The following is a 22,896-nucleotide window of genomic DNA, read 5'->3' on the forward strand; positions in this document are numbered from 1 at the left end:
ACGATCAGTAATGTTCAGATGTTTGTTTCAAGGATGCAGTGGTTTGTTTACTTGTCTCCAGACTGCAGTTGAGTTCAGTTTCCTGAGCTCAAGCTAAACGTGACACTGCTTCAAGTGGACACACACATTATTTTCCCCAATCTGTACAAACATAAAAGAAACACACATGCAAATGTATCTTAACAACACCTGTGTACGTACATTTATGTGTAGCTCGGAGAAGACATCACATACTCACACACACACACACACACACACACACACACACACACACACACACACACACACACACACAGAGTCTTGATTTCCAAATCTAAACACAAGCCTCCTCTCACTGTGCTGGTCGGTAGGTTTGGAGGTTGTCTCAGTTGGGAATCAGGCTCTTGTTGACACATATTAGTGAATTATGTGGTGAAACACAATCGTGATTAAAAACAAGTAACATCCAAAGCCTCCTGATATTTAGATAGCAGCTGCTCTGCTGAACAAGACCAGTTAGGGGTCAGGAGCGTTCGCCAGTGCCAAACCCTCCGCGGTCCGCTGCTGCTGAGTCAAGTTTGTGTATATACAGGTGCTTGTGTGTGTGTTTGCCTGTGAGTTTGGAGGGCCCGCTGTAGCACATGCAGGGGGATATTTGGCTAGGACAGTATGTGTGTGCTGATTTGTGTTTTACTGGCCAAGGTCAGAGGGAGACTCAACAAGACTCTGGCAAGTCTGCAGACTCCATGTTTAACTGAGGCGTCACCTGTTGAGACACACACACACACACACCACACACACACACACACACACACACACACACACACACACACACACACACACACACACCACTGTGTTTCTATCCTTATGAGAAATCTGTAATTCACTTAACCATAACCTTCACCCCTGCATGCACAAGATAACTCCCAAGTTAAAAGGTCACAGTTTAATTCGCTCACTCATGTCTGGCGGTAACCCTAAATGCAGGACAGCCCCCATTGGTGTTACGTAATTACACATCAGGCTTTAGGATTATTATTACTGACGCATTGACATGTATACAGCGTTTTACTGTTGCAGATGATCAGGGTGGAGCAGATTTGAACTTCTGTGTGTGTGTAGGTTGTTCATAACAGAGTAAAACCAAACCAACCCACAATGAGTCCCTTGAATAAGAGTGGATTGATCAAATGTTTTTGCCCCTGAAAGACCAAAAAGCAGCACCAGTTTGTTTTGCACACATCTAAGTGTGTCCGATTGTCATTCATGTATATTCAAATAATAGAAACACAATGCTGAAACACAACACCATACTTTCTGAACACAGCAGCAGTTTCTTTTTTTCTTTTTTTTGGGGAGAAACTATTTAAAACCGAGCCATGCGAGGGGCCCGGCCACCGGCAGATAAGCCTGTTAGCTTTGATCTGTGCGTGAATTGGGAATGTCTCATATTTCCAGGAAGCAGAGGGGATTTATTTGGCCTAATGTTGATACTGGCTCAGCTCACTGCAGTTTGTTTGGCCACATTTGGCCCTCATGGTATTGAGGTTCAGTAAAGGTTAAACGGTGATGCACTATACTCACTTTATTTCTATGCTTATTGATGAGTCCATTTATTCAAGAGTGCAGGGATGGTTTCAGAGGACTGCATAGACGTTTCTAAACTGTCTGCTGGTTTTCATTATTTTTTGAGCAGGTCATCTGTTGGACATGAAGCTGCTTCTTCTTTTAAACAAGAGCTGCTTGAGACCTGGAGTTTGGGTTAAGGCTAGAAGTAGTGTAAGCTAAGGGTTGGAGGCATGGTTAAAGTTGATGTTATTTGCCAATGTGTCATTAAGGTTCCCTTTTGAATATAGAAGTAAAAGTGTGTCTGAGGGTGTGCGTTTGTACAAACATTACTGCAGATAATTGGCCAATTCAAGCTTGAAAACAGCGCTGTATTTTGATAAATAATTAATTGTTTTAGTTCATGTTGCAAAAATACTCAACACTAGCTGGTTATAGTTGCTCAGGGGGGGAATATGTGCTACTTTTCTTTGTCGTATATCATTGTATGTTGCATATCTGACTGTTTTTTCAACATTTTATAATCTAAACAATAAGTTAAATATAAAAGAAGGCAGATTAATGGATAATGAAACTAATAGTAGCAGCATTAAGACTAATGAACAAAGAGATAAAACAGATGTCGGAAGAGGTGCATTCAAGAAAAGCTGACGTGTAGTGAGCTCTGACCTGCACATTTGTTTTGCCAGCATGGCCTTTGAAAGAAAATCCAACATGGAGACGTGTCTAAGTCGGGCACTGTCGCATCATAAACATGACAATGAAGCGATGCAGTGTGGCTTCATACGGTTCTTTTTTAGAAAGGGCCGGTTTGTGCAGTTTCTGTATGTGCAAGCTGAGACTGTCCTGACTGCTGATGGTGAGCTGTGCAACCAACATGTCTCCTGTTTCAGGTGTACGGTGCTGCCATTCAGTTCTACGAGCCCTTCCCGCAGGAGTGTCTGACCGATCAGCAGCTCTCCCAGCTGGGCCTCCTGAACCTGGATCCACACAAACCCTCCTCCCCCAACGCTACGGCTGCAGCAGCTACCGACAGCACCACCACCACCACCACCACCAGCAGCAGCACCGCCAACCCCCGCTTGGTCTACACCAACAAGTGTATCTGTCTGCTCTCCCACTGGCCCTTCTTCGACGCTTTCCGCAAGTTCCTCACATTCCTCTATCGCTACTCCATCTCTGGCCCTCACGCCCTGCCCATCGAGAAGTGAGTCCTCTCTGTTTCTCTGCCAGGTTCTTGCTAATTGTCAGTCCTAAGGCAAGAGTCCGACAGTGTGGTAATAGCTTTTCTTTACATTTGGACAAAAGAAAAAGTAAAAAAGAAGAATACACTCAATGACAAAATAAATGGGAAATGGATCACCAGGGGTACTAGGGTTAGGTTGTTTAAGGTCGCATATTTACTTGACATTATCCTGGTAAGTTAATGTGTGACAGGAGATTCATGCTTCTTATGTTTTACTGCTGCTCATAATTTGTACCCCTCTGAGAGGGGTGCCTTGACGGATTACTCAGCCGCCCACTGCTGTTATTTTCGGCCTCACGTCCCGCTAATTTTTCTTCCTCCCAGGCACATCTCTCATTTTATGCACAAAGTTCCCTTCCCTTCCTCTCAGAGGCCTCGCATCCTGGTGCAGGTAAGTTTTGGTCCCAACAGTTTCCTTTGCTGTTTTTTTGCATGGTGTGCATGTTAAAGCTGGGTAATCATCATTTTGCAGATAATAGTGTTGTTTTCTGAAGGTGTTGGTGGATTGCCTGGGGTGCAGGGGTTTAGGTCTTCCATTATGGATGAAAATTTCAATAATTCAGTGCAGGCGTTTTTTTGCTCCGTTGGTTTTATCTCGCATTCCGGGTTTTCTACAGCTTTCCCCTCACGACAGCCTGATGTTGAGCCAGCCGGTGTCTTCTCCGTTACCGCTCAGGTGAGATCAGCTTCGATAAAAGTTTCCTCATGATATCTGATATCAAATTTGTAACCTAGAATACATACGATGCCAGAAAACCTGAATTTTGCACATTTGTGTTTTTTGTAGTGGAGGTCGATTTTCCACGCTGCTCCAAAACCTCGGACCAGAGAACGCCGTCACCCTGCTGGTGTTTGCTGTCACCGAACATAAGATCCTGGTCCACTCGTTACGACCGGCTGTACTCACCAGCGTCACTGAAGCTCTGGTGTCTGTAAGTCAGCGGTTCTCAAACTTTTTCACAATGAGTTACCCTAGACTGATACAAATGAGATCACGGACCCACATCTTTGCTTAAAGATGTTTTATTACAGGAAGTAATAGGAAAAAATCCATGACCAAAATATTCATACAGTCTGTCATTGTGTTACTTATGGATGGAATTACAAATGCTGCTGTTTACAGTTCCAGTAGTTATGTTGTGGATATCTCATAATGTTTAATACCATCAGTGCTGTGGAATTTCTGGGAGAAAGTCAGTGAAAGAGAAATTCAGTCAGGGAAATGCATACTTTGTGGATTGAGGGGGGTACAGGTTTATAGCAGTCATCAGGAGATGGCTGTTATGTTTTTATCCTTATGCTGTAATTTTTTTTTCCCCTTTGAAATGACACTAATAAACCAGCAGCACGTCACATCTTTTGGTCACTGAAGTTACAACTTAGTGTGAAAGTCACTGTCACGTTCTCTTTCTCACCTTCATCCTTCTCCTCAGATGATCTTCCCGTTCCACTGGCCATGTCCGTATATTCCTCTGTGCCCCCTGGCGTTGGCTGACGTGTTGAGCGCCCCCTGTCCATTTATCGTAGGAGTGGACTCTCGTTACTTTGATCTCTATGACCCCCCACCAGATGTGAGCTGCGTGGACCTGGACACAAACACCATCTTCCAGTGAGCAAAATACCCCCAAATCCTCCCATAGCTGTTGTTTTACATTGTATGTAAAGTGTTCTTCTTTGTGCAGAACTTAATCTGTCTTCACTGCTCTGTTGACTTCTCAGGATGAATATTGTATGTATTGTGTGACAGGTTAACTACAGGGCAGTGAGTTGCACATATAATAATTCAGCACTAAAAGCTCAACAGTGTTTCCTTTGCCGCATATTTTTTCCAGACCACGTTACTTCCAGGTCATGAGTTCTAAGTTTAGAGACCAGGCCCTATGTTCCTGGAGCCTTGGTGGAAATGGTTATTTTTGTAGTGTCAGACTTGTTTTAATATGAACAGAATGCAATTTTCTGGTATGTCAGGTAAGGCCAGTAATGGTTCACATCATTTTGGGCCTCATTACCAGCCAGACAGCGTTAGGGTGGTCTGAACTCCCCCGGCCCGACCACTGTCCATGTTGGTTTTGGCCTCTCCAGAGCTCAGTGTGTGTGTGTGTGTGTGTGCCTCTGCTTTTCCAGCAACGAAGATAAGCGAGCCCTCACATGGAAGATCCTGCCAAAGAAAGCCTGTAAAAACCTAATGAATGTGCTGAGCAATCTCTACCAGCAGCTGGTTGATGGTGAGTACTGAGCTGATATATGAAGTGGTGGGACAAATGATTGTACAGATGTGTCAGTTGTTTGATTTTGTTGTATTAATTTCATGGCCAATCCTGCATCAATGATTAAATACACTTTCAGCAAACTCCGTTGTTTTATTTAGTATTCAGTGTAGTAGAGGGCGGTGAGGCTGAATATCAAGTCAAAATCCAACGTGAAGAGAAAGAATCTCCTCTCCCAGTTGGTTTTGTTAGACTTCTTCGACTTTGTTAACACCTTTTCTGACTTCAGTGTAATCAATAAAAGAACAAAATAGAAGAAAATCTGTGGCTAATTGAGGTCCTCACAGGCTTGTTCTGCTTCATTCATCATCTTTAGGGTTTGGATTCTGTTGTCTTTACAATTTCTTCTCTATTCAATCTGATCAGCAAATTGAAAGCAAGCAATAATCCCATCATGGCATCACTTCCTAATTACCCATCTTCCCTCAGATGTGGGGCTCATTTTATTATCGTCAACTTTTCCTGCTGCTATTCATGGACGCTCACTGAGAGACCATGAAACCTGCTGCTTGTTGAGCTGTTGGAATTGAGTGAATCAATTTTCTGATTCAGTGAAGTCGAAAATCTACCCAGTTGCTGCCAGAAGTGCTGAATATTGATATGCCTGCCAGAGGTTTTAGTTGAGACATTTAAGCCTTATGGACTTAAAGATACTCAGGTATCAACTCAAGTTTATTTATTCTAATTGCGTAATCCTAATCCTGGTTTGCAACAGGAATGCTTGCTTACATTTTTAAAGCAGTGCACAGACGTAAGACCTTTCGGTTCTCATACTTTGATCATAATGACTTCATCAAAGTGGCACATTTTCAGCGCCAAGCTCAGTTTGAAGTAATGATTCAACCTCTACGTTGGTGTGAAACAATAGATTCTAAAATATACTGACTAATGCTGAATGTATTTTTGCTCCGTCTTCAGGTCAGCACAGACCTGACGGGCTGCTGGAGCTCAGCATGAGCGATTCGTCAGAGCTGAGCTGCGGGAAGAGCCTCCACACGCTGGAGCTGGAGATCCAGGAAGCCTTCCTCCGCTTCATGGCAGCCATTTTGAAGGGTTACCGTTCATTCTTACGACCGATCACCCAGGCACCGTCTGAGAAAGCCACTGATGCTAGCTCGCTTTTTGACTTGCAAGGTATCTGGAATAATGTCATTCTGGCCACTAGTAGTCCAAAACATTGAAACCATCTATCCCATTGCATGGGATATGTGTATGTTAGAGCCAGACAGCCAGGTCAGAGACACAGGAAACGGGGTGAATGGATTGACTCAGTTGTCCTCCTCAAACTCTTCACATAACAATGAGCCAATTTTTTCTCCCTGAAAGAAATGAATCTACCGGATGATTCCCACCAAACTGTGAACTGATTGCAGATGGTTTAAGCTTTGCAGTTTTAATTCCAGTAATCTGACATGTGCAAGACCAGCTGGTCCCCACTGTGGTGGGTGGATAAGTCAGAAACTCTTGTGTGTTGTCATTTAAACATAACACAATCAAAAGGAAGTTTGGCATGGTTTAACAGGTGTCCTTGTAAATTGTTTATTTTATAGTCCTTGAATGATATTTCTTTTGGAGAGAACCTGTTTACACTAATGGGGATATTGCCAAATTTTCTGCTTCTAATTTGGCCATTTTTCACTGGACTGAGCTAGTGGCTCAGTTAGTTCCTAAAGTTCACAGTAGCACATGAAACCATAATGTCTCAAATGGCTCCTACCCCAGCTTAAGCTCAAGTCACTACCATCAGTTTTTATCTGCAATCAATTTCCTAGATCTGTCACAGTCTCAGATCAGTTCTCAGTCAAGGTTCTTGTGACCCAGAGCTGTGCTGATTTTTATTTAAATCATCTGAGATCTGATAGAAGAGACTGATTAGAAAGGTAAAGCAGTCAAGTGGAGAAAATCAATAATACTCTCAGTATTAAAGCACCTGTGATTAGATGCAGTGTGCAGGTTTGAGGTCCGGTCTCAAACAGTCATTGACAAAAGTTTAGTTTGCTCCACTTTTTAATAATTATTCAGCCAAAGCTGTGAAGCCAGTTTGAGTCACAGTTGTACAGTTACAGTGCATGATTAGCCCTAATAAGTCTATGAATATATAAACTGATGCTGCGTCATCTGTAGCACCTTCCTCTCTACAGCTGGACAGCCTCAGAAACAGATGGTGCTGTTTAATACATGAGCTTTCATTAGTGTCCATCCCCACCTCTGAGTAAATACACACAGAAACTGTATGTGTAGGAAAACTGGGGGTTTAGTGGTTCAAGGCTGTTTGCAGACTGAAGGTGAGTCAGTGAGTCAGTTAGCGCCGCAGCTGCAAAATGCTCCAGAGGCCTGAGCGTGGCCTCTGGATCGGGAGCCTGTGAACGCTGGTTCACATAACAGCTGAAATGAGTTGCGGTGAGATCATGACTGCTCCGCTAGAGGAGAGCTGGAGCCAAGGTCGTGTCCAGTGTGAGTTACATGATATAGCAAACAGGAACGGCCGCAGTACATTACATAATGACTCGAGGAAAGATCTAACAGCTTGTGCACCATGTGTTTGAAAAGCCAGACCATTTTCAGACCTAATATTCACAACAACAAAGAATTACAGAATGTGTTTATTTTTGAGTATAATCTTTTTTTTTGTCCTGCTGCTCCTAAAAAACACGTTTCCTCCATTATATGATTATAGTGCATTTAGTCCAACATCTGTGACTTTAACAGATCCAATCTGTTACATGCAGATTGGATCACTTTTTTCTCGATTAATCAAATAATCATTCCGTTCATAACCAGAAAATGGTTAAAAATGTCCATCATAATTTCCAGAGGCCCAAGGTGACATCTTCAAAAAGTCTCATTTTGTCTTAAACCAAAATCTATATATTCACGTTTGAGGAGCTGGCACCAGAGAATTTGACATTTCTTTCTTTACAAATAACTTGAGATGATTATCAAAATTGATTAAGCGGCTAATTGTTGCACCTTACAATTAACCTAATACTTTGAGGGCTGTGTATTATCAACACTGTTGAGGAATTTGAGCTGTTACAGAGAATTTGTAATCTAAATGAAAATACAATTGTCTTAATAAATCTGTTGGACTGTTTTGTTGACATTTAAACCTCGTGAATTAATTGTTGATGTTTAAATATCCACACACACATTGAACACTTAAAGGACTTTTTGCCCATATTGGCTAAAAGTTCAATCTAGGCTGAGGAAAAGCTAATCAATAGCTCCTGTAACTCGTTCTTGGCAGCGCAGGCTCATCTAATGCATTTATTGCTATTTTGAACATTTACGGTTTCATACATCTTTTGCCATACTACTTCTTGTCAGTGGCTGATATAAGTTTCATTACAGACAGTGTCAATGTTTTTAAAAAAACATTGCATTGTGGTCTTTTGTGGTGATGCTCAGAGGAAGGTTGCATTTTTCACAGTTTGTTGACAAGTTTTTCAAATAATCACATAATTATTTGTTCTTCAAATTGTCAGAGCATGAATGTTTACAGTGATATGAAGCCAAAGAAAGAAGGAAGCACTTTGTATTTGAAAGGCTTTAAGTAGAAACTATAACAAATTTTGTCCCGAGTCAATCAACTAATCATTAAATCAGTAGTTAGGACAGTGTGAGTGTCCAGAATTCTTTTCAGGCTGTACGTAGGAGGTTTGCTCAGAATCAGTTGATGGTCCGGGTTGCAGGCAGTCAGTGTCGGGATTAAAATATTCATCAGCTGCAGGAAGTGTTTCTCCGCAGGGCCGGTGTTTGGCTTCCACCTCTGTGCTGTGAGCCAGTGGCCATCCATCCTGCTTTCAGTCTGGCAACAGCAGTGGCTTATTAGTCAGTTAGGCTGCTTTCAGCATCTATCAAGGAAGCTATTTCACATTCTCCTGTACATCCCAAATTGGCCATTATACTAATAACATTGTGTCGGGTTGCATTATCCAAACCAAGACAAATGGAAGTTCACATACACTATATAGAGCCTTTTAGGGGATAATGGATTCTTTAACCACAAAATCACGCACCATGAGTGTGAACCTGTCAATCACTTTTCAGCTGATCAAATAAGTTAAATGTAAAATATCTTAAATTGTCATTTGTCACATTAGTCAGGAGAATAAATGTCGGGCTTTTAAAGGCTAACATAAAACATGTGTGTCCTCAGGGTTCTTGAAGAGCCGCGACCGCTCACACCAGAAGTTCTACTCACTGATGACCAAGACCCAGATGTTCATCCGCTTCATCGAGGAGTGCTCTTTTGTCAGCGACAAAGACGCCAGCCTGGCCTTCTTTGACGACTGTGTGGACAAAGTGAGCTTGTTATTTATAAAACATACTCTGTTTATATTTTAGTTTTGATGCAGTGGAATTAAGCTACTCACAAAAATCTACAAAAAATACTTCCTCCTTTTCCTCTTAGGACATTTTACTGTTAACTTTGTGCCCATCTGAAGCGTCCCTCCTCTCGAGAGCTTCTCAACAAGCTTCTCTTTTTCCACTTACACTAGTGTTATTAGTTTCCACTTCACCTTTCTTCAACCAAACCTGCTTCTCTTCTTTCCTTCTCTGATTTCTTGAGTTTTTCTTTCTCTTTCTCCTTCTGCCTCCATTTGCGAGCAGCTCTACAATTCAGAGCGGAGTGCAGACAAAGGAGGCAAGGTAAGTCTATCATTACTTGGTGGAGTCTCACCTGCTTTGGGTACATGTTGTCTCCAGGTGGGGGATTTTTGCTTGGTGCACGGTCCTAGCAAACAGCAAAGTTATTTAAAATCAAAATAGCTTGTACAGGAAACAATATTTGCCTCCTAGACTCTGAGAAGCGAGTAGTATGCGTTTAGACAACCCTCCACCCTGCAGCTTTAGTCTGAGCTGTCATGTTAGTTTTCCCACCAACGTATCAGTGTTTAATTTAAATGAGTTCCTTCTGATAGTCGTTTTTAATTATGTTTGGAATATAAGCTGTCCACGGAACAGTTGCAGCGACAACAATTTCTCCTGAGATATCGAAAGTGCATAGAAAATCCATATTCACACTTTTCTGTAAAGATTTGCCTTCAATTTTTCATGAGTCAAGTGAGTAAGGGCTTTTAGAGCTTCAGTGATTTCTGAAGCACAGACAGAGCTTGAGGTTAGATTTTTTGTACGTCCTCTGGGCTCATATCCCTCAGTGTGGCACTATGAAGAGGCTCAGTGGATCTTCTTTGCTCCACTGGGAGCATTTTCAGTGTTTGATACAATGTGCTCATGGGGCAGTGTTGCTTTATCAGATGTGTTTGTTGAAGGTTAAATTGTGTGTGTTTGCAGTCTTAAAGTCCACGCCGCCACTCGCTTCCCCAGTCACGTCTGTGGGTCACTGGTTTTTGCCGGTGACATTTGTAACAGACTCTGAAATAGACTTGGCTGTCCTTATGTGTGTGAGTGTGTATTCTGGCTGTAATTGAGACGTAGTGGATGTGAATCCAGAGGCCAACATCCACCGCCTCCCTTTCCTGTGTTCCCAGACCTGCGGTGAGGCCCGGGGCTCCTTGTCCTCTTTGTGTGTCAGCTCCATAGGCGATTAAATCTTCTGTCTGCATTGGATTACATTATCTACTAGGAAAGAAGGCACACTGCACCACTCAGCCCACAAAGACATTTTACTACACACAAATATACACACAAAAGCAGTCACATACAGACAGATAAGGTTAACATGTATTGATCCCTGAGGGAAAGTAGTTCATTGCAGCAGCAAAACTAATTAAATCCAGGGGAACAAGACCAAAGAGAAACTAATCATACAAATGAGTTATAATTACATCAATTAAAAGCTGTAAAAATATGAACAGTGAAGGGCTAAATCGAATTTAAACAGTAGTGGGATTCTTAAAGTACATCAAACCAAAATTTAAAGTAATTAAACATAACAAACACAACATTAAACAAATACATTACAGGTATACTTATTGAGGAGTGAGATTTATGATAAATCATATTTTGTGCTTGTCAACTGATCATAATTGGAAATAAATGAAACAACAAGCAGCAACTTCTGGGGCTGAGAAATGAAGAAGTGCCAAAAAACTGCAGACTCCCATGTTAAAATGTCCAACCTTCCAACTTTGAGTGACAGGTGGGTGAGCGTATGCTCGCCACAAACCTGCATGTACTGAAGTCTGGGCTCCACACACACCCCTCTTTGCCCATTTGTGGATTAGCCAGGAGTTTGGAACAGTCAGGCACTGCCAAGATGGCAACAGTGAAGCAGGTCACTCTGAGCTTCCAAACCACCTTTCAGAAACCTATGAGCGGCGGCTATGAGGCTACGTTCATCTTATATTCAGTCTATGGGAACCAAAGATCTATTTTACAGCTGTATACAAACAATACGAACCTTTAAGCATCTGAAAACACTAAAACCGTTAGCTGTTATCTATCGCCAGTCCCTCTATTGTCCTCTGTTGTCACTTATTTGAAAAAATTTTGATTTGGAATGTGGGTTGTACCTTTAAATATTTACTCCCTGATTTTGTTTTAGTTCCCTAAAGCATCTTCAAAACCGTACATTCCCTCCTACTTCACTGCTGTTTTGATACTTGACACAAAATATTAAAATGTGTGATTAGGCAGAACATTTTGGAATCAGGGGCCACTATGAATATGTCAGGGAGAACTGAGTATAACTGCTAAGTCATTCAGCAGACTGGGTGTCTGTCTTTCTCTCATGCGCTCAGTCCTTTGGAAATCTCCCTGTCTGATCCAGATGAAATGAGTGCTCTTTCAGAGACACAGACGTTCTCATCTCACCTGTCTGGGTTTTTTAATGATGTCTGAACTGACTGAAGATCTGGTTGCCTCTTCATCATTACAGCTGTCTGCAGTCTCCATGGACTTGTGTAGGTTGTCTCACACTAAACAACAACAAAATACTTCTTGTTTCAATGTCCACAGGTATAAATGACATTATGTTTGTTAGTGTGGGAGGCAGCGGAAGTCTTGTTCTTTAAATGCTCCCAACTTTTAATGGAATAATTTAGACACATTAAAGATTAAAACGTTTTTCAAATGTCTTTCTACAGCTTATTCAGCCAGATGTCTTTTCTCCCAGCCATGCCCTTTTTCACTTCCTGGTGGATCTTGAAGTGTGACATACCCTGAAGGCATCCTGAGTAGATGCCTGATTCATTTCAACTGGCTCATTCCAGCTGTGTCTCTTACAGTCTGTGCTGCAGTCTTGAGCACATAAGTGCGACAGCAGGTCAGAAAAGTGCCAACACTCTGTGCACTTAAACGTACACTTGATGCACACTTCTCCTAATACACCTTCCAAGTGCTATGCAGAGCTAAGTGCATCCAGCAACTTGCTCACTGAGCAACACCAGTCCAGTTGTTGGTGGAAGTGCAACTATGAACTGGTTTTAGGGACCGACATTAATCAGCAGACATGAAGAAGTTTAAGCTATTGACAGATTGAATATTATTATTCATGTCCAAACACTACAAAGTTATGGCAGAAACTCCACAAATAGCCATCACATAATATTAACAATCTGTTCTCCTTACTTATAAATATTTTATTTTCTTTCAAATTTTTGAAAAAAATGAAAATATTATCATGTCTCTTTTCTGTGCAGTAGGTCTCTGTGCCTATAGTTTACTCGATTACTGCTCTCATCTCATGAGGTTGCATTTTTACTATAATCTGAACTGTAATACTTCCTAATATTCTTACCTTATCTGTTGCAGAAAATCAATTGGAACTATGTCACACAAGTAGACACTTGACGAGCTAATACCATAAGTGTGTGTTGGGAAGGACCCTTACTCTCCCTCTAGGTGTCTGTAGGCTGATCTCAGACACCCTGTTGCACTTTTAAATCCGTGCTCGGAGAAATGTCACTTTGATAGTCTGTACTAGGCCCAAGTGAAATAACGACATTTTCCAGGGCCTAAAAGTCTTTAGACTACAGCAAAGAACAGACACTGTAGTTCTTCACGCTTTACTGCTTTGAGTAAGGTTATTATCAAACTTTAATTACTCTCAGAATAACTAGACTAAATTATGAACTTTCAGCAAGTGCTTCACTTCCCTTCCATCAGCCATTAATAAAATCATAGCTTGTAGCGCTAAAGCCTGTCATTAAGCACTTCTCTATTTATGAAGCTTCCCTCCATGACCCTTAATTTTTTATGTCCACCATAAAGCTCAGACCTCCTGTTTTAAGATTCACTTGGAAAACTGGAAGTCTCATCTGTTAGCCAACATGGCTTCAGTAAAATATGTGCGGTTAGTCCAAAAGTCACTGGTGAAAATGATGCATGAAGTATATGGCACTCACTGAGTTTCGTTCGGTCCCCTTGATGTTTTTTTTTTTTTTTCTGGCTCTATCTAATAAGAATCGTAGCACTTTTCCCTCCTCTGAGCAGCTGTAACCTGTTATCTTCTGGATGAGGGGTTATGGCTGCAGACATGCTGCTAGAAACAATGATGTTTAGCTCCTGTGGAGTTGATTGCAGGCTTGTACCTGCCGTGTGTCAAACACACAGGACTGACTGCAGGGGACTTAATTCACATGAGAGCGTTACAATAGGTTCAATACTGTAGAATGTCGATATATACTCAAATTGGTTATTGTTTAAATCAAACTGATTGGAAATCCTGGCAATCTATATATCTGTATATTATAAATATATATAGAAATGTAGTTAAAAATTCAAAATGTAGATTTCTAATAGCCACAGACTATGTGCTGGCTATGGTGAATACATTCAGATGACCAGAAGATAATTAAGTTTAACAGATTCACTGTACAGTAGCAGATCTCTGCAGCAGAATAAAGTTGCTGTTCACACACTGACTTGGTTACCCTGAGGTGCACATTTAGATTTATAGAGTCGACACACACACACTTCCTGAACAAGTGATTTATTGATCCTTATTTTCACTATATAAATCTTATCTGCTCTGTTTCTGATTCCTACAGTTTTTGATGTTGTGACATTTCTCCTTTTACGTTAACCCTCTAATATCAGTCACAACACATAAATATGTACACACACACACACACACACACACACACACACACACACACACACACACACACATATACACACAACCCTCAAATGGGGACCTGCCAATTTATCCTGCATCCAACACAATGACCACAAGAGCTGACTGTCCAGGTGCCATCGAATATGTCACTTGACATTTGTCATTGTTATAAGGTAATACGTGTTAATAGCTTTGTCTGCGAGTGGTCATAATGTTCTGGCTCCTTGGTGTAAATATACTGTGTATTATAAGAAGCTGTTCTTGTGTCTGGTAGTTTCAGCAATGTTACAATGCTCTGTGGTGCCTAAAGGAGGGAGGAGTATGGTGGAACAGTTTACGTCCAGGGTGTTAGAGGTGTGTCATACTGATTTTTAAACAACACCTAGAGGGTGTGTAGCTGTCAATTATGGTGTGTTCTTGTCCTGTTTGTTTGTATTTCAGTTAAAATACACAAAAATACAAGCTGTAATTCATATCAATACATTAATTTTGCCCATACTGTGTGTATTGTGTTCTGTCATTTTACAGTTTGCTAATTTTTATTGAGTTGACCAGTAAAGAAAGTGTTGCTATGTAGGAGACAAATGGAGAACTGAATCACACAGGCCAGGTTCAGCATTCAGTGTGTGTGCGTGTGTGCGTGTGTGTGTGTCTGTGTCTGTGTGTGTCTGTGCGTCTGTGCGTGCGTAAAAATAAAAAAGAGGAAAGAAAAATGGGTGCATGTTCACTCGGGAAATCTAGGTCACCTGCTGTCACCCTCCCTCAGCTCTTACAGACATTTGTAGAAATCCTGTTATCAGAGTGACAGCTACAAAACTATTTGAAAATTTTGCTTCAGTAAAAAAAAAAAAAGAAAAAAAAAAAAAGTTTTTTTTAAGGTGAATCGGCTTGTGTCTGGCCAAATGCTGAAATATTTATTACAGGGCATAATTTCAAGACCCATGTTGAGCTTCTCACCTGTCCAGCGGGCTACTCCCTACGTGTGTCAGCTGTGATAGATGAAAGGTCATGGCACCACCTCCCATCACACATCTCTGTTCCTGTTTGTGTGTTCTGCAGGTGGACTGTGACAGGCCGGAGGAGTCCAGGCTCATAGAGATTGATGAATCCCAGCGTAGTGAGCACACAGTCTTCATCACACCTCCAGAGCTGCCTCCTCTGCCCGAGGGGGAGGAATATCCACTCTGCTACAGGTAAAAAAAAGAAAAAAAGAAAAAAGATCTTTCCTCTCAGATTGCAGAATATGTAGACGTAAAATGTGTAACTTTTCAGTTTTATTCTGTATTCATCCTAATGTTTGGTGGCATCCTGACTCTGAGTAACTGTGACCAAGCTTTCACACCAGAAATGACAAAATTGTTATAGTTAGGATTCCTTAGCTAAGTTAGCGACTCAACAGGCTGGTGCTTGAGCTTTTGAGTCAGAATGTGGAATATGTAAACAAGCAAGTGTAATAATATTTGTAAATGTTAAAGATGCACTGCAGCCATCTTGATACTAGTTGAACACAAGACTGACATCGAACAGCAGGAAGAAAATTGAAAAATCTGAATTAAAAAACATGAGGTGAAATTCTGTGAATTCACACTTGGAACAAGCTGATTGAGAACCAGCAGGAGTCCAGCTCCCTTACTGGGACCAAAGACTGAACGCTGCTGCTGGATTGTGTGGACCTGAATACGTGCCATTTGTATTCTGCAGTCATGTTCTGCTTTAAATGATTTATACCAAGTGAATTTTCAGATCCACATAAATTAAGATCCGCTAATAATCCATAATGACCAACGGCTTTCCAGAATTTTCTATCAGCTGTCTGCCGTTAGTTACAAGCAAACCATATTTATAATCACTGTGACCTTCATTTGAAGTCAAATAATCCTTTGAGTGTTGGTCGATTCGTCATGAGTTTAAATGAACATGTGCATCTGAAAAATTTAAAAAATTTAAATTTAAAGAGTATAATCCTTCTTAGTATCCACATAAATAATAAGAAAGGAGATGTTTTATTATTTTTATAAGAAGACGAAGAGTAAAACTGTGTGCTGCTTTCACTAATGTGTGTGTGTGTGTGTGTGTGTGTGTGTGTATGTTCTTCATCAGGTACGACGGCTTCCCAGTGCTAAGTCTTGACCTGTTTGACCCTATGGAAGGCCTGCGGACCCCCTCCTCCCGCCTCACTGCCAGGCACAGCTGTCCCACCAGCCCCGCCCCCATGTTTAGACGCACCAAGCAGGTCAGCACAGCAGTACCTCACTGCTGTCACACATTCAGTTATTGGTGAATCAATAGTCCAGGCTGATTGACAATTCAGCTTACATTCAGAACTGCAATAGGAATCCACACCTTATATTAGATTAGATATGGAAAAGAGTTCATTTCACTCTAGATTTATAGTGATGGCTGCTTTGATGAGGCTCATATCCTTGAGCCTGAATTGTGCATTAAAAAACTTCTTTCCCTTTACCCTTGTTTTCAACCACAGGAGATCAAATTGGCCCAGAAGATAGCTAAGAAGTACTCATCCATCCCTCAGCTGTGGTCCAAGTGTCTGCTCCGTCACTGCTACGGTCTGTGGTTCATCTGTCTGCCAGCATACGTGAAGGTGTGCCACTCCAAGGTGAGGGCGCTTCGCACCGCCTACGACGTCCTCAGGAAGATGCAGGCAAAGAAACTGCAGCCCCCCGACGAGGTACATTATCTGTTCCCAAAAATAAATGCTTAACAGTTATTCAACCAGAAACACATTGTTATTTCTGACATTTTGACAATAGTTCCTTAAAAAACATTTAATTTTCATTAATTACTAGAGTTTAAACTCATCTTTTTCCAACCAAGTTAAATTTTTCCAGGTCATTATCTTTCTGCTAAAACAGTCATAAATGTACAAACACAGGTCTGCTACCGGGTGCTGATGCAGCTCTGTGGACAGTATGGTCAGCCTGTTCTGGCAGTCAGGGTGCTCTTTGAGATGAAGAAGGCTGGAGTCCATCCCAATGCCATCACGTACGGCTACTACAACAAGGTACATACCTCTAGTCATCATGGTGATGTAAATCTGTCAGTTACAGCTGAGGCTTTTATTTATGTGCACAAATTCCAAGTCCGCGTTTTTTTTTTTGTTGTTTTTTTCTTGGGTTAAAGTGTCGGAAATAGGTGCAACTGGCCAATAAATACCCATTGCAATAACCTCACTAATAAAATATATTAGCAGTGGGAGACTGAGTATACAGTCACCTTGGGTCTGGTGTTCCTGATTTGGGCATGTTACGGATATTCTGCTGATTTTGCTGCAAATTTGACTTAATGCCTGAACACACCCATGACAGCCAAATGTCTAACAAATCTCTGGTAAGACGGTCCAGTGGGGGATACTCCCTTCTCCATCATCTGTGATGGATGAGGACACAGACTTGAGTTGGAGCAATAAAATACAATAAAAGTCTGGAGAATTGGCTGCTGTACAAATCAAACTGTCCTCATGCTGGCGTTATAGTGACATTTAAGGAAGTTGCATAAACTCACAGTCGAGTACAACAGACAGTACGTCACTGTAGCTGTCATTTCATATGTGATTAAAGAAATAAATCATTTGATAGTTAATATTACGATGCAGAAAAATATCACAAGTTACTTTAATGTTCTACATTAGTATTATTATGTATCTAATTATACAAATGCCTTTGATAAATATAGTTTAGGGAACTGTTTGATATATTATAGAACAGACTGATTGCAGCCTGGATTTGATTGTTTATTCATAATTCACAATAGCTGCATAAATAATCCAAATTATTACACCACTGTTGCTTCATCGCTGGAATTCACTCCTCTGCGGTCAGTCCTCACGAGCCAGGGACGCTTCATCATGGTAATGCCTCCGCAGACCTCGGCTTTCAGATAAAAAGAAACATTGGTGACATTTGCAGTTTCCCCTCAAGGTTGCATGCCGTCGTGTGGTGATCATCACACCCAGGTGACAAGATGAGTCGTGGCTCTGTTATCAGCGCAACCTGTCCCTGATCTGGCAACCCAGGGAACATAAAAGTAAATTTGATGATGTGGGAGCAGGCCGTCAGAAGACAAGGCCGCAGTAAAGGTTACTCCAATGTGTTTTGATGCCTCAGAGGATCTTATTTCATCTTGGAAACAGAAAACTTTGAGACACAAAGTCGGTGATACCTCCACAGACACAGACAGTATTCACTGCAGCTGTTGCACTGGTCGGTTGCAGGTGTTTTTTTTCCTTTCAAGGTCATTAAGTCTTTGAAGGAGGAGGGAAGACTTATCTGTAAATTCTGGCATTCAATCCCTATTAAATGTAGATGGCCTTCAGTTGCACACAAAATGGGACAGAACATTTTTAAGCTTTAACACAGGTGTCTAAATTAAAACCTCAGTAAGGAAGGAACAGCTCCAGAAAATGAACCTGGAACTAAACTAAAAGAAAATTCCTCCTGACACTACATAGAACATAAAACTTATTTCGTTCCCCAGTAAAAGGGATCTACACGTCAAACTGTTTCACCTTTTCCCTGCAGAACAGTGCTCCAGATGAAACATTATGTAACAGCAGTATTCAATTCACTTCCACAAAAGCACGGCTAAAGCTCTTCACTCAGTATCCTTGAGAAATGGTAAAGAAGAACAACACTGAGCTGGAACATTTGACGATTGACGGGGGAGAATAATTGTAAAATAACATTTACGCAACATAAAAGGTTAACAAGAGACGGTCCAAGAGAAAATAAAGCTGCTGGAGACACCAACCAAATCTCAGGTTATTATATGCAGCTCAAAACAAAACATAGTAAAATGATTTCCAGAGGTGGGATCTAGAGTGGGAGCATTTAGCACACAATTTAATTCAGAGTTTTTAGAACAATTTCTTGCATGAGATTTTAGTATCAGCAGTGTAAATCCAAACAGTTCAATCCTGTAGAAAAACAACAACAACAACAAACCAAGAAGACGCATCATCATCATTAAGTCGAGACAGACTTAGCTCGGTCAGGGAAGCATCACAGCAGGAAACTTTTCAGCCACACTGGGTTTTTGTCTTGAGTGGTTTAGACTTGATAACAACACTGTGCTGTGGATGACAAACCACATGAAGCGTGGCCCATTTGTCTGTGTATATCAGCATTCAGCACAACGACGGCCTGTTGTGAGCTTCATGGTGAAATGAATATAGTGTGTAGAGCAAGATAACGGCCTTTTAATGAATATTATGTCACCACCAGTCTTGTAATCATGGAGGTTTGTCTGTGACTGTAACAGAATAATACTAAACATTGTTTAGGTGCAAGTTGTCCATGCGTTTTCCCCGCTACTTTTAAATTGGGGCAGTGAATAGTTTTTGTTTTCCTATAATAGTCAACAGGAATCATATCTGTCATTTAGATAGATCCGTACCATTACCATGAAAACTAGAAATAGAGGAAAGAGCTATCCTAGTTCTGTCAAATGGTAAAATAATTCACCTAGCATCACCTGAAAACCCTTCTAATTAGCACTTTACATCTCGTTTGTTTACTCCATACAAGACCCGAAGTGCAAAACTCACACATTGCAGTTTTATGGAGGTGATGTATCAGACTTATTTCCTTCCTGGAGTCTTGTCATCAGCAGGTGATGAATTAGCTTGGCAAGGGGAAGCTGCTAGCCCGGCTCTATCTAAAGAAATAGGTCCACCATGTAACTCCCTGTCAAACCACTTCTCTTTTTTCATTTCAATTTTGCATGGATTAAACAAATGACATAGAAGATGTCGATTAGTGAGCTTCAGAGGTGCTGGTGCCTTTTTTTTTTTTTTTTTTTTTGTTTAACCTTTTGACAGAGCCACATGAGCTCTTTCTCCTACTCCCAGTCTTTATGCAAGCTCACGATATCTCCACTGATTTAGCGTTGTTTCATCAGTACAGTGCAACAGAAACGTTGACAATCCAGTCAGGGATTCGGCTGTGTTATGCTAATGGAGCCCTGAGCCACTAGCCTCAAGCACAGATGAAGCAACTTCTTTCTAACTCCAGACCTCCCAGATTTTTTTTTTTTTAATTTTCAGACTTGTAGCATTCAGCCCCAACTGATTCAAGTGATGTTACTTGAGGTCATTTAGCAGATATGGCGCAGCTCCCTCTGGAGTTCCCCTCTAAGTATGAAGATGTTATCGATATCAGCCTGAAACGGCACATGAAGTCTGTCGCACCCTGTGGCCAGGAGTGTCCGTCTTTGGGATCTCGCATAGAAACGCACTTAATGTCGAGCTTGAACAAAAGGTTATGGTACTCTGTTAAACGCAGTGGGTCTGTGGCCTGATCGCTGACAGCATCGCCGGGAGGGCAGGCTCATTTCACCTGACCCAGATCTTCAGAGCCTCTGCTCAGGAGCAGCCAGGGTAATAAACCCAGCCCTGTTCAGTGGCATACCATTCGTGTTTCTCTCAAGGCTCTCTGAAGTGTATTTTTGGAGCAGACAGAGACTGTTGAACGTGACTTGGCCATCAACAGCTGCAGTGCCTTTCCTTTTCTTTTTCTGAAGCTGAGTGTGACTGTGGGTTTTAATACCACTGCAGTTATTGCCTTTGATGAAAAATTCATTCAAGATGTTTTATATGGAACAGAGATTGGGTCAGTTTTAGTTCACTCACTTCAGTCGGAGCCACAGTTCACACAATATTCAGATGTTTTCTGTTCAGTGATTTAGCTCGTAGATGAGAATAAAAACATTTCATAATCTGAAAATGAAAAAAAAAAAGAAAACACTCATATACTTGATCATTTGAATTAAAAATGAACTGACTCCAAGACTGCTACAAGAAAATTACTTTTCCAAGTAATTTTCGCAGCTTAATTTTTCTTCAGTCATCTTATCTTGGTCTCCTCTCTCTTTCTGATATTCCTCCTCCTCCTCCATTTCTTCTGTCTCTTTTCCTCCCGGCATCCAGGCGGTGTTGGAGAGCACGTGGCCCTCCAGCACCAGAGGAGGATACTTCCTGTGGATGAAGCTGAGAAACGTCATTCTGGGCGTGGCGCAGTTCAAACGGGCTCTACGAAGACAGGCCCCCCACACGCAGAGCCCTCTGTCAGGTAACTGTGATCAATAACACTTTGCGTGTTATTTATATTATTTATATATCTTACCAGATTTAAAGAAGTCTGACTTGAACAAACTCAAAGTCCAACTGACATTAAATTGCACGATAATGTCTGCTACACCAAACATCTGCTTTTGCATTAATTTGATGGACTACTCTTTTAGGTATCGATTTACATGGATGGATACTTTATTTAGAAACACCCAATCAAATGTTGCATAACACAATGATATCAGCGCTGTATCAGAGGCAGAGTAGACAGTCACACTGAGCCAGACAGCAGCTGCTACACAAGACAAGAGCCACAGACTCCGGACAACAACCGATGTTAGCTTTCCTGCTGAAGTCTCCATCTTATCTAACTTACAAACACGAACATGTCTTGTCCTGAACTGTAGCTTGTTGAACGAGACACCACACAAACATTCAGCAAGGAAAAGTTCAGGCGAGGTAGCTAATTAGCTGCTCAGCTGCAGCACATTTAACAGCATGTAAACTTGCAAATGTCACTTCCAGTTAGATGCTGGTTTGTGGCAACTGATTGTTCGCACTCTTCAGTACGACTAACAATACACTAGTTCGCCACGTATCATGTAGCTGCAGTACAAGGTTTTTACTTTGTCTCTCGTTCCCCACGGTGTAACACTGGCAGTCTGACGGCCTGTTAGCTGCTGTCAATCAAACACAGACACATCTCTCCGGCTGGCTCTGATGAAAAGGAAGATTTCTGATCTTTCCCCAAAACTTTTTTCCTTTTTTTTCCTAATAACCTGAACTTTAAAAACATATTGACATTATCTGAGACTCTAAAAAGGGACTTAATGTGATTGAAGTTGGACTTTGCTTTAACAACATGCCCCCCTTACATTTAAAAAAAAAAAAAAAAAAAAAACCTTGAAACCCAGAGCAACTATGAGCACCACATACTTGGATTTACTTTTAAGTATGGATATTACTTTATTGTATTAACCTTTATACTGCCTCTACATGTGAACAATATATAACCAAACCAGGAGACCTTTACCTTCTCTGATGTACTTAGTAAAAAAAAATAGCTGGATATGGGTAACAGTCCAGATTGTGGTTTGTGCTCAATTTCTCAATTGGAGTTTGTGTGGCATCAATCTTTAGTCAACTATAAAATTACAGGGAATGACAGCAAATAATACAGAGACATGGAAAAGCTTGTCTTGCACGATTAGCCTAGTAGCTTATGAAATATGATCTAAATAGATGATTATCAAAGACGTACAGGAAGGATGCTAAAGGGTAATAACATTATAAAAAATATATGATCCTGCTATGATCCTATGTTTAGAGAAGAAAATCAAACCACCCACCAAATTCATCAAAATTTGTCAGTTGTTATAAATGACCAGCAATGAAAGGTAAAACCATAAAACACAAGTATCTCAACATGTGTGATTTAACTCACCTGCATGCCAGTGAACACCTGCACCCCCAGTGCATGCTAATCCCTGTCCTGCTAATCCCTGCTTTTTAAAATACTCTCTGTTACCAGTGGTTAGCATCGTGATCGTCAGCGCTCCTCATCTGAGTTCATTCAGTTTTAAATCTTAAACACACTCGCTCATATGCACCACTAAGAGACACAAGCCACAGTGGGATTTTTCATAATTTTTCACAATGCTACTGACGATATAATTTGTAATAAGTGATTTTTAACACTGCCCCCACCCTCTTGCTTCACTCCCGCCCA

The 22,896-nt window shown here is 41.2% G+C and overlaps 1 protein-coding gene across 10 annotated transcripts in view; it reads left to right on the forward strand.

Annotated features, from left to right (window-relative positions):
* Nucleotides 1-22,896, forward strand: part of LOC130167381 (C-myc promoter-binding protein-like) — a 70,332-nt gene that overhangs the window by 28,257 nt on the left and 19,179 nt on the right. For 5 of the 10 annotated variants that reach the window (XM_056373506.1, XM_056373554.1, XM_056373515.1 and 2 more), the window contains exons 6-19: nucleotides 2,439-2,752; nucleotides 3,116-3,182; nucleotides 3,409-3,467; nucleotides 3,579-3,723; nucleotides 4,225-4,400; nucleotides 4,916-5,016; nucleotides 5,977-6,192; nucleotides 9,218-9,363; nucleotides 9,673-9,711; nucleotides 15,143-15,276; nucleotides 16,184-16,316; nucleotides 16,566-16,772; nucleotides 16,977-17,105; nucleotides 21,027-21,168. In XM_056373506.1, coding sequence (XP_056229481.1) covers nucleotides 2,439-2,752; nucleotides 3,116-3,182; nucleotides 3,409-3,467; nucleotides 3,579-3,723; nucleotides 4,225-4,400; nucleotides 4,916-5,016; nucleotides 5,977-6,192; nucleotides 9,218-9,363; nucleotides 9,673-9,711; nucleotides 15,143-15,276; nucleotides 16,184-16,316; nucleotides 16,566-16,772; nucleotides 16,977-17,105; nucleotides 21,027-21,168 — 2,008 coding nt within the window. The remainder of the gene's footprint in view (nucleotides 1-2,438; nucleotides 2,753-3,115; nucleotides 3,183-3,408; nucleotides 3,468-3,578; nucleotides 3,724-4,224; nucleotides 4,401-4,915; nucleotides 5,017-5,976; nucleotides 6,193-9,217; nucleotides 9,364-9,672; nucleotides 9,712-15,142; nucleotides 15,277-16,183; nucleotides 16,317-16,565; nucleotides 16,773-16,976; nucleotides 17,106-21,026; nucleotides 21,169-22,896) is intronic. The other 5 variants (XM_056373526.1, XM_056373545.1, XM_056373561.1 and 2 more) reach the window with 1 other exon arrangement.

Source organism: Seriola aureovittata, chromosome 1 (assembly GCF_021018895.1).
Source record: "Seriola aureovittata isolate HTS-2021-v1 ecotype China chromosome 1, ASM2101889v1, whole genome shotgun sequence".
Lineage (NCBI taxonomy): Eukaryota > Metazoa > Chordata > Actinopteri > Carangiformes > Carangidae > Seriola > Seriola aureovittata.